The sequence below is a fragment of the Octopus sinensis genome, linkage group LG27 (assembly GCF_006345805.1).
Source record: "Octopus sinensis linkage group LG27, ASM634580v1, whole genome shotgun sequence".
Classification (NCBI taxonomy): Eukaryota; Metazoa; Mollusca; class Cephalopoda; order Octopoda; family Octopodidae; genus Octopus; species Octopus sinensis.
This window is the reverse complement of record NC_043023.1, coordinates 16,287,555-16,299,967: the sequence shown is the minus strand read 5'-3', so window position 1 is coordinate 16,299,967 and position 12,413 is coordinate 16,287,555. Positions and strand designations below refer to the sequence as shown.

Below are 12,413 nucleotides of genomic sequence, written 5' to 3'. Positions count from 1 at the left end.
ACTATTTAATAAATTCACAGATGTCTTTACTTTAACAGCTTCGTTTCCCTCTGTGTCTGCTGTAGTGTTTCCTGGTTTATTGAAATACGTGGGAATTTCATTTATGTATCCAATATTTCCTGGGGAGAACCCAAACATTTTACACTCCTTCAGAACAAATTTTTTCAGTTTCTGAGCAATATGAGTTTTTTTTTGGCAATCGCAGTCACTTATCAATACATGTCAGCCTCAACATCCAAAGCCCTCATGTTCCACCATTTTGTCCTGCACCTTTCAGGGTCCACCTCTTCCACAGATTGCCTCCGCAGTTAGAGATCAGCACTTCTTTACATAGCAGTCCTTGTCCGTTCATTTTTAGAATGACATTGTAAGACAGGTGTAAAAGGATGACCCATTACCAGTTTAAACATGAAACAGGTAGAATCTTTGTGCCAGGTATGGCTACTTTAACTCGTTAGCAATTAGTTTATTCCGTTTAATGTAATGCTCCTTTAGACTTGGTTTTTGAATTAATCATTCGTTATCTTGTAGTTTTGACATTTTGATGATGTGATTGTTTATTTTTAGACTGACATTGTAGGGTAGGTGTGAGGGGCTGGACCCAGCCACTTAGAACATAAAACAGATATGGCTGCTTTAATCCTTTAGCAATCAAATTACTGTGAAATGTAATGTTCATTTATTCACATTGTTTTGAAATATTTCATCTTAAAATCAAAAAAATTTGTTTTCATCTTTTACAGATTTGTCAAGGGCACAAAAGTATAATATCACCCAAAGTGGTAAATATATTCTTCTTTCCTGCCTTTAACCCTCAAACACGGAGTATAGGCCACTCATAATTGAATTCCATGTTGCATAATTTTTCACTTCTGTACTTATACTCTGCCAGGAATGTCCCCCTTTCTCTAGTTCGTTTTTTGTTGATCTCTGCCACGAGTTCTTAGGCCTACCTTTCTTTTTACATCCAACCGGTTTCCACTTTAAACACTTTTTGCTACGTTTGGTGTGTCTTTTCTAATTCGTCCACCAATCCACTTTCACTTTTTCTTAAATATTTGCTCCCTAATCGAAACTTGATTTGTTCTTTGCCATAGCTCCATATTGCTTATGTGTTGGGACCATCTAATTTTAAGTATACTACGCAAGCATCTGTTGATGAATGGTTGTATTTGCTTATTTGACTTGACTGTTGTTCGCCATGTCTCAGCCCCATACAAGAACACCACTTTTACGTTCATGTTAAAAATTCTTAACTTAGGTTAAGTTAAGATAATTTTTGGGGTCAAAAAGCAAAAAGCAATGCCATTTAGGGGGACATGGAGTTATGTACAGGGTGGTGTTCATGCAAAGAGTTCAGGCCATTTGTGGTCAAGGGAGACTTTGAACCGAGCAGTCGTCAGCATCTTCACTATCTCGTCCGGCAGCTTATTCCACGGATCCGCAACCCGGACGGAGAAGGCCCCTCTTCTTCGATTGAGATGAAATTGTCGCAGATAGAGTGCATTCCACTCTGCGCTTTGCTCTACAATGATACAAAGAGTGGCGGTTTGATCTCCACATGAACAGTTCTTCCTAAATCCAGCTTCTTCTTTACTGCTGTCCTCATCATCTCTAAAAGTATCCTGTTAAAATCTTTTCCGGGAGCTGATAATAGCCTAATCCCTCTATAAGATGCTGAGTACTCATCAGCCAATTATAGAGGTTTTCCATTAATAAAAAAGTTATCAAATCAAGTGGCAACATTATAGAGAAGGTAGATATATAGACAAAGATGTGGATTTAAATTTTAAGAACATATGAGGTACTAAGATTTGGTTGTTCCACTACATCATACGTTCTTAAAATTAAAATCCACATCTTTGTCTATATATCTACCTTCTCTATAATGTTGCCACGTGATATGAAAATTTTTGTATTAACAGAAAACCTCTATAATTGGCTGATGAGTGTTCAGCATTTTAAAACTGTTGTAATACTTACAACATTTAATAAAATGATGTAGTACGAAACGATCGTACCAAATTACCGGAGTCATTCTTATTGCTTATTTTCATTATAATCACCCCACGGATTTCTATGGATAACACCATACAAAATTCTGGTGCATCTAAATTAAGTACCATATTTATTTGAATCTAAATTTTTGCTGAACTTATATATATATATATATTTGCCAACATAATGTGGCAGTCTTGGTTAGGACGAATGATACTGTAAATTTAGTCTTAGGAAACATCATCTATCTGCATACCAATGGTCTCTGGGTTATTTCCCTTCATCAGCACAGAATAACTGCTCAGCTAGAGATGACTCCACTAAACTCTTGTCCAAAATATATACTTTCCAAAGTGACACAAAGTCTATGATCTAACAAATAGAAAATTATTTCTAAATCTCTGAACAAAAGACATTGAGTAACAGTACTCTAGGGTAAAGATTATTTGCCAACATAATATTTCAGTCCTGGTTAGGACGATTGTTACTGTTCCTTAGCCCTAGGAAATATCGTCTCCAGCAGGCTATATGACACACTAGCTGCATCCTTATATTTTCAAACAAGGGAGTTTAGCATCCCATAGGACATAGATAGCGTGTCATATACCCAACTGGAGGCAGTGTTTCCTAGGGCTAGATAACAGTAACAATCACCCTAACTAGGACTGCCATATTATGTTGGCAAGTAATCTTTACTCTCGATTAATGTTACTGAATGTTTCTTGTTCAGTGACTTAGAAATAATAATTTTCTATTTACATATATATATACATATATATAATGGGCTTCTTTCAGTTTCCATCTATTAAATACACTCACAAGGCTTTGAAACACACAAGTGTGTATGTATATATATACACACACATATACATACACACACATATACATACACACACATATACATACAATGGGCTTCTTTCAATTTCCATCTAGAAAATCCACTCACAAGCCTGATGCTGTAGTAGAAGACACTTTCCCAAGGTGCTCTGCAGTGGGACTGAACCCAGAACCGTATGATTGAAAAGCAAACTTCTTAACTGATTTCTTTATTTCAGGACCTGCTGTGCTCAATGGAAACCTCACCCTTTCGATAACAATACCGAACATGAAACGACCGGTGGTTTGGAAGTGCGACAATTATAAATATGAATGTGACAGGACATGCGCTAACGGCACTGACTATAAAGTAACACACAGTGGAGATACCTCCAAGCTTTGGATCAGAAAAGTAACTGAGAAATGTTCGACTTGGAAATTCGAAGATGACAACCTTAATATTGGAAGAATTGATTTGGAGATAAAGAGTAAGAAATGATTTATAATAATTTTTTTATTAACCACAGAGGGCTAACACAAAGCAAAACATCCGGGAGGGTCCAGTGTGGGTTTTAGCATGTAAAAAGTCATACAATGAATAAAAGAAATTCAAAGTAAAACCCCTGATAGTGGGGGCACTTTCAAGGGCTACACGTAAAGAAAGCCCACAAAATCCATGGTCTCCCTGACCACCAGGGTGGATGCCCTCTCCCGGTCTTTCCTCTCCAATATACAGGTACACTCTAAGAGAAGGCCCATTCACTCAGGTAATGCTCACCCCTCTCACCCACCTTTCAACAAACTGCTTGGAAGCCAGCACTTACCTCTCCACCCTGATTTTCCTCTTCAAGTGAAACCTGAAAAAGTTTATTAGGGTTTTGACAAAATGGCAATTGCTGGTCTTCAGCCCTTTCAGACATGTCCACTATATGTCCACTATATCCCCTTTGCCATGGGCCCCGAGCAGATAAAAACTGATTACCCTTCCTGGTTGAGGGAAAGTAGAGGGGCCATCTTCACAATGGACTCAGTTGATAGTTGTATATTAGGGTTTCTTTTATTTGCCACAAGGGCAAAGGATGAGGGGGTCAATACCAAGGTGTGTGTGTGTGGGGGGGTTATATTCTCTTTCTCTTTTTACTTGTTTCAGTCATTTGACTGTGGCCATGCTGGAGCACCGCTTTAAGTCAAGCAAATCGACCCCAGGATTTATTCTTTGTAAGCCTAGTACTTATTCTATCGGTTCTCTTTTGCCGAACCGCTAAGTAACGTGGACGTAGACACACCAGCATCGGTTATCAAGCGATACTGGGAGGACAAACAGACACACAAACACACATATATATAATCATATATACGACGGGCTTCTTTCAGTTTCCGTCTACCAAATCCACTCACAAGGCTTTATATAACCAAGCTTATGTGTGCAACATAGTGTTACTGGAAATTTTGATGGGGACTTTTCCTTTTAGATCACTTTGAAATGGAATTTGTATAATAGAAACAAAAGTATTTTTTAATAGTTTAGTATGAAAATGGTCAAGCTTTTTTATTAAAAACAAAAGGTATATATTTTATTGTTTGTCAATTGCAGATCCGAAACCTGAACCTCCTAAACCAAAAACCTACAGTATACTTGAGATTGTCGGAATCAGTTTTGGCTCACTGATCCTTGCTGCAATCCTTGTCGGACTCGCTTTCTTTGGCTATAAATATTTTACAAAATAACCATCAGTATAAGAACACTACAATTTGTGTTCTTTTCATCATCATCATCGTTTAGCATCTGCTTTCCATGTTAGCATGTGTTGGACGGTTCAACTGATGTCTGGAAAGAAGAAATAATTCTGTTTATCAGAATAAGACTTTCACTGACTGCATTGGCATAGTTGGTTTTTTTAAATAAATTATATCCATATTTTAGCAATATTTTTTCCAAAACTCTGCTCCGTCTTTTACTGGAAGTTTAAAAATCTTAAAAGCTATTAACTGTATATTTATCAACTTAGGACAACAACTAATTTCATTTATATAATTAACAGACAAAACTACATCAATACACTAAACTCGAAATCAATAAATTTGAAACCGAAGGAGCTGAAGGGAAAAACACAAACAGAAAAGGTCCACTTTTGAAAAAAGAAACAAAGTCGGTGGGGTACATTTGCATATGTATACCCATTGCTTTAGCATAAATATCTTCAATTATAATCAAAGGGTCACTGCTTCCGTAGCCAACGAGAACAAAATCCTTAAGAATAGGAAATGAAGTGTGACCCATTTCTTCCACCTGTGACATTTGCCACAGTGAAGTTCTTACCATTGTTGGCGCCTCGCCTTACAGAATGCATTCGGTGATCCCTATAAGGGTACTTGCTGCACCTCCTGTTTGTGTTCTTTTGGTTTAGGATTTGTATTTTAATGTGGTATTGTATTATACGTGTATCATGTAAAGACATGTTATATAAGATAAAAACAACAGAAAAATAAGCAAACAAAATCAAAATATTTACTTATTAAAAAAAATAAAAACTCTTTACAGAATTTGCAAGAAAAATACGAGATGGTATCAAAAAGTTCTCAGACAAGCTATGTTTCATAAAAATTACTAATTTACCAAAGTTTTAACAACATCTCCTGTGAAATACTCACCTTTCACAGTAATACACTGGCCCCAGAATTCCTACTGCTTCAGGAATCTGTCCTGGAAGTTGTTTTCTGTAAGCAAGTCAAGGACCTTTTGTGATTTTATTTCCTTTTCTGTATAATTGTTTATTTATTTTTATATCTGAAACGCTGATTATTTCTTGCATAAAATTATAAATTATTGTCAAGTGTCCAACGTTTTTTTCTGTTATTGGATGGTTGTGAACGCCATAAAAGTTGAGAAATCTTTCCTTTCAGGTTCACAGTGAACTACGACAGACAAATGGCAAAATTGGGAGAGAATTAGACATCATCATCATCATTGTTTGACCGTGGTCAAGACAATGGAATTTACCATGCTACGCCAGACTTCACGGTCCATCATAGCATTACGGAGGTCCTGTTGCTGGATGCCTGTATCCCTGGAGATTACATCAGGGTAGGATAGTGTGCACCCTCTGGTATTGCGAGTAGATGGCTTCCAGAGAAGAGTAGAAATTACCTCTTTTCCAGCTCTACAACAATGTCCAGCAAACTGGACTCTTCTACCTTTTACAAGAGATTATACAGGTGGTAGTTTCCCATATATTTGTACTTTGGTTTGTTGGTGCTTCCACTTGAGATTTTGAGCTCTCATAAGGAGGCGAGTGTAGGTTCCATCCAACCACCTCTCAAGCTTCTTTGATAACTTCCAGGTTTCTGAGCCATATAGTAGAATTGGTTTGACTGTGGCTTTGAAGTTTGAAGTCTCTACTTAGATTTGATGACCAGATCTTATGCATATCATTACAGGCTGACCAGGCCATACCCTTTATAGTTAGAAAATCTTATTCAGATGATGAAGTTCCATCCAATTGCCTCTCCAGCTTCTTTGATAACGTCCAGGTTTCTGAGCCATATAGTAGAAAACTTGAAGACTTGAATTAGACATAGAAGAATGAGAATCATTTCTTGACGAAGAACCAAATGAAGAGGAATCTGAAGAGAATTGAACCTGGTACCTCCAAGATGTTATGAAGATTCCATAAAAAGATGCTCGTTGTGCCCCAGGTCAAAAGATCGTAAGACAAGAAATTGCTTCCAAAAGAAGAGAGTAAAGCTGAGGAAGAAATAAGAGATGATGAGGGAGGAACTGAAGCAGATGGCATGTTGCAGACTTCACCAGATGATTCTTTAGAAGGAAGGGAAGAAGCTGATGATGAAGATGAACAGCAGACTACCAGGAACAGAGAAAAACATTTTTTAGGCAAATCAAAATCAAAATCAATTAACATCAATGGAATTTGTAGCTGTTGATACCAGTGCCGGTGGCATGTAAGGGAACCATCCGAACGTGGCCGTAGCCAGCGCCGCCCTGACTGGCCTCCGTGGCGGTGGCATGTAAAAAGCACCATCCGATCGTGGCCGTTGCTAGCGCTGCCTTGACTGGCTTCTGTGCCGGTGACACATTAAAAGCACCTACTACACTCACGGAGTGGTTGGCATTAGGAAGGGCATCCAGCTATAGAAACACTGCCAGATCAGACTGGAGCCTGGTGCAGCCTCCTGGCTTCCAAGGCCCCAGTTGAACCATCAAACCCATGCTAGCATGGAAAACAGACGTTAAACGATGATGATGATGATAATGGAACTTTCCGGAAAGGAATTCCCCCATGCCTTCCACGGCATACACGTGCATAGAACAATTACCAGGATTCCCCAGGACCCAAGAGGAGCAGCAAAACCTGTGTCTGCTGTAAAGGTCTTTGTTTCTCAGACAAGAACTTCTGAATGAATTCGAAGCTTGCAGTAATATCTACATTGAAAATAAACAACGAAAATATGAAGATAGGTGAAAAGAGACACTTAGGCGTAGGAGTGGCTGTGTGGTAAGTAGCTTGCTTACCAACCACATGGTTCCGGGTTCAGTCCCACTGCGTGGCATCTTTGGCAAGTGTCTTCTATTATAGCCTCAGGCCAACCAAAGCCTTGTGAGTGGATTTGGTAGACGGAAACTGAAAGAAGCCCGTCGTATATATGTAGGCGTAGGAATGGCTGTGTGGTAAGTAGCTTGCTTACCAACCACATAGTTCTGGGTTCAGTCCCACTGCGTAGCATCTCGGGCAAGTGTCTTCTACTATAGCCTCGGGCCAACCAAAGCCTTGTGAGTGGATTTGGTAGACGGAAACTGAAAGAAGCCCGTCGTATATGTGTGTTTGTGCCCCCAACATCACTTGACAACCGATGCTGGTGTGATTACGTCCTCGTAACTTAGCGGTTCGGCAAAAGAGACCGATAGAATAAGTACGAGGCTTACAAAGAATAAGTCTTGGGGGTCGATTTGCTCGACTAAAAGGCGGTGCTCCAGCATGGCCGCAGTCAAATGACTGAAACAAGTAAAAGAGTAATGAAAGGGAGATGAAAGCTACAATAGGACTTCTTTATCTGTTGGGAGTTTTACAGGCAACCGAACGAATATGGAAGATGTTTGGGCAATGGACGGTACAGGAATTAAAATTTTTCCAGCAACTATATATTTGCAGAAGTTTCATTTCTCGCTGGGGTCTCTGAGGTTTGATGACATCCACACCTGAGCTGAAAGGAGGCGAGAGGATAAGATTGCACCTTTTAGAAAGTCCTTTGAGAAATTTATGGCTAAGTGTATCTTGAATTATAATGTCTCAGTGTATGCGACAGTAGATGAAATGTTGGCTGCCTTTACAGAGAACTATCCATTTTAAACCAGCAAAATATGGCATAAAAATTTTTTCTTTTGGCCGATGCTAAAACTTTCTATGCATCATATATGGAGGTCTACTTGGGGAAACAAGCAGAAGGCCCTTCTATAGGTAATTCAGGAGCAGCAGTGCTAGTGGAGGCGCAATGGTCCAATGGTTAGGGCAGCGGACTCGTGGTCAGAGGATCGCGGTTTTGATTTCCAGACCAGGCGTTGTATGTGTTTATTGAGCGAAAAACACCTAAAGCTCCATGAGGCTCCAGCAAGGGGTAGTGGCGACCCCTGTTGTACTCTTTCGCCCCAACTTTCTCTCACTCTTTCTTCCTGTTTCTTGTCCCCGACTTCCTACGCAACCACTGAGCCTGGATGCGCATTCATCCATCCGTCGATGCTCTCAGTGTCGGGGGTTGACCTGCTTTCTCTCCTGCGGGTCTTACGAATAGCAAAGGACCACGTTTCGGACTTCTCCCACAAGGACGAAGATCGCTACACTCAACAGCAACAGCAGCAGTGGTAAAATGGTTGGGGTCTCATATAAAAGGGTCTGGAAGAAATATTACCATGGATAATTGGTTTACAAGTTATGGATTTAGAGTTAATCTCTTGGAGAAATATAGATTAACATTTGTTGACCCTTTCAGAAAGAACAAGATAGAACTTCCCCCTCAGTTTGTTGCCACAAGAGGCAGAACTGAATATACAAGCTTGTTTGGTTTCCAGAAGGATGTTACACTGACCCCATATGTTCCCACGAAAGGTAAAAATGTCGTCCTATGGAGTACAATGCATCATGATGCTGCAATTGATGTAAGTACGAAAGAAAAAAGAAAACCAGAGATTAGAACCTTCTACAACATTACTAAAGGAGGGGTAGGCCCCGTGGTGGATCAATTGTGTTCCATGTACGATGTTTCCAGAAATACTCGATGTTGGCCACTTACAGTTTTCTTCACCATACTCAATGTTGCAGGAATAAATGTATACAATATGTTCATGGCAAACCCTCAAACAGCTATCAGGGTCTGAAAGTTTCTGAGGGAATCGGGACTGAAGTTGGTGGAGGACCAAATTCATCATTGCAAGACAAAACCCATCCATATTTGAGGAAAGACATGGAAAATAAGATTCGACATTTCTCAGCATCTAAAGAATTACCTCCAAGATGGCATGTAAAAAGCACCATCCGATCGTGGCCGTTACCAGCCTCCCCTGGCACCTGTGCCGGTGACACGTAAAAAGCACCCACTACACTCATGGAGTGGTTGTCGTTAGGAAGGGCATCCAGCCATAGAAACACTGCCAGATCAGACTGGGCCTGGCACAGCCTTCTGGTGCAGCCTTCTGGCTTCCCAGACCCCAGTTGAACCGTCCAACCCATGCTAGCATGGAAAGCGGATGCTAAACGATGATGATGATGATGTTATCATGAAGATTTCATACAAAGATGGTCATTGTGCCCCAGGTCAAAAGATCACAAAACAAGAAATTTCTTCCAAAAGTTCTCCAAGCCAATCTGCTTGCAACATGCGATGCACATTTGCATCGACTTCTTTGCTCAGAGTGATGAGGATGAGAGTGCAAACAATGAGTAAACAGTGAATATGAAAGGACCACTCTCCCCTCCGTAAGATACTTTTATCTAGTTTCACTTTCATTTTCAAAGAGTACTCGCTTGTTTTTGTTTACATGTTAAACACATTATATCGGAATATGGTTTTTGGTAATATTATTGCTTAGGAACACATCTAAAGTCATAGAAAATACTAAAAAACAAGCTAAAACTATTAATGGGGTTCTCCATACCCCAACCACACCAATGATGAAAAATACAGAACTACCCCACCAGTGGGTTTAGATGGTTCATCATAAAGCCATTGGAAGACATTTTAAAATAGTTTTGCAGAGTGTCTTTTAAAATAGTCTTTTCAGAGTGATTCAGAAAACAATTATATATTTTTTGTCTATTCTAAATGATCTTGACATTGTTTTTGACTTTACATAAAATATTCTTTACATTCTACTGTTGTTTTATTGTCATTTATTTACAAGTATTATAAATTTTATTGGTAAAATATTTTTCTAGCAATGAATTACAATTTATAACATTGCTTCTATGGGAAATTATTGCTTTGCTTTATGAGTTTTCACTTTAGGAGCAATCTCCAGGAAGAAATTAACTCATATATCAAGGCATTATTGTATCTGACAGTATTTTGGCACAAGGCCAGCAATTTCAGGGGAAGGAGTAAGTTGAATAACCACATGGATCAGCATGTGTGCTTTTTACATGAACTAGCACAAATGCTTCTTACAGGGAGTGGCATTGCACGATATACCTATATATATAAAGCTGAAGTTGTCTGTGTGTGTAGCAGGTTTTGCAGCCTTCAACTAACACTATCTCTACCGAGACACTGTGATGTCATTTATTTACAAGTTTTATAAATTTTAGAGGTAAAATATTTTTCTGGGAATGAATTAGGATTTATAACATTGCTTCTAGAATACAGTTTTTGGTAATATTATTGCTTAGGAACACATCTAAATTCATAAAAAGTACTAAAAAAAATGGCTAAAACTATTAATGGGGTTCTCCATACCCCACTGCATTAATCACGAAAAAATACAGAACTACCCCACCAGTGGGTTAATATTTTATCATAAAGCCATTGGAAGACATTTTTAAGTAGTTTTGCAGAGAAAATATGGCAAAAGTTTGCTTTAAGCTCAGCATATAACTTCTCGTAACTTCTATATTTTAGGAATATTTTTTTTGCATAATCGTACGATTGTGATTATACAAGTAAAGAAACAAAATTGGTGCATGTTTTAAGGGCCATTTAGCTTACAGTAGTGTCCCCTTTTCCCTGTTTAGGAATTGAACCCACAATTTTCCCTGTTTAGGAATTGACTTCACAGATCTTCCAAACTTTGATCAGCCATTTGCTATTTTGCCAAGCATGTACTGTCGGAAACATACTCTGTCTTTGTACCTCACCCTACCCTCATAAATGGCTAGGCATTTATGAGGGTATATCAGAATATGGTTTTTGGTAATAGTATTGCTTAAGAACACATCTAAAGTCATAAAAAGTATAGAAAATGGCTAAAACTATTATATTAACATATAAACAAAAACAAATGAGTACTCTTTGAAAATGAAAGTGAAACTAGATAAAAGTATCTTATGGTTAGAGACTCATTTATAAGCATTATGATGAAGGTCTTATTTTAAATAAGGGACCAGTTTGGTTCTCCACCTACTGGCCCACTACTAGTGTCTTCAGTGTAGGTATTGTGACAGTTTTAAAAATCCTGTCTCTATCATGATACTGGAAACATGAAAGTCACTAAAAGCTTCTTCGCTGCTCCAATCGTTTGCTATTCTGGGTAACTTGCTTATTCTCATTAATATATTTATAGCAGAAAATGCTTGGATTTCATCTAAGCATGTGGGTGGCCAGAAATGGTCCTTTCTACCACATTGCTTATATTCTGTGTAGCAATGGTTCTGCACAGTAATCGCTTCCAACAAACTAGGAGGGAAAAATAAAAGAAGGTCAAATGGTTTTGTCTCCTGGAAATCACTGTGACTAGGTCCAATCTCTTTTCTCTTTTTACTTGTTTCAGTCATTTGACTGCGGCCATGCTGGAGCACTGCCTTTAATCGAGTAACTCGACCCTGGGACTTATTCTTTGTAAGCCCAGTACTTATTCTATTGGTCCCCTTTTACCGAACCGCTAAGTCACGGGGACATAAACACACCAGCATCGGTTGTCAAGCAATGCTAGGGGGACAAACACACACGCACATATATATATACATATATACAACAGGCTTCTTTCAGTTTCCGTCTACCAAATCCACTCACAAGGCTTTGGTCGTCCCGAGGCTATAGTATAAGACACTTGCCCAAGGTGCCATGCAGTGGGACTGAACCCGGAACCATGTGGTTGGTAACCAAGCTACTTACCACACAGCCGCTCCTACGCCTACATATATACATATATACAACGGTCTTCTTTCAGTTTCCGTCTACCAAATGCACACACAAGGCTTTGGGCGTCCCAAGGCTATAGTATAAGACACTTGCCCAAGGTGCCATGCAGCGGGACTGAACCTGGAACCATGTGGTTGGTAACCAAGCTACTTACCACACAGCCGCTCCTACACCTATATATATATATACATACGATGGGCTTCTTTCAGTTTCCGTCTACCAAATCCACTCACAAA

General features: G+C 39.1%; 2 protein-coding genes across 27 annotated transcripts in view; one reads left to right on the top strand and one right to left on the bottom strand.

Annotated features, from left to right (window-relative positions):
• The window catches only part of LOC115225116, a 384,942-nt gene that overhangs the window by 246,034 nt on the left and 126,495 nt on the right, over positions 1 to 12,413 (bottom strand). The window lies entirely within an intron of this gene.
• LOC115225115 overlaps positions 1 to 12,413 on the top strand; it is a 396,737-nt gene that overhangs the window by 307,510 nt on the left and 76,814 nt on the right. For 21 of the 25 annotated variants that reach the window (XM_036514044.1, XM_036514045.1, XM_036514035.1 and 18 more), the window contains one exon: positions 4,409 to 5,643. In XM_036514044.1, coding sequence (XP_036369937.1) covers positions 4,409 to 4,542 — 134 coding nt within the window. In that variant the 3' untranslated portion in view covers positions 4,543 to 5,643. Of the gene's footprint in view, positions 1 to 743; positions 783 to 3,053; positions 3,303 to 4,408; positions 5,644 to 12,413 lie in introns of those variants that run through there. The other 4 variants (XM_036514032.1, XM_036514031.1, XM_036514028.1 and 1 more) reach the window with 3 other exon arrangements.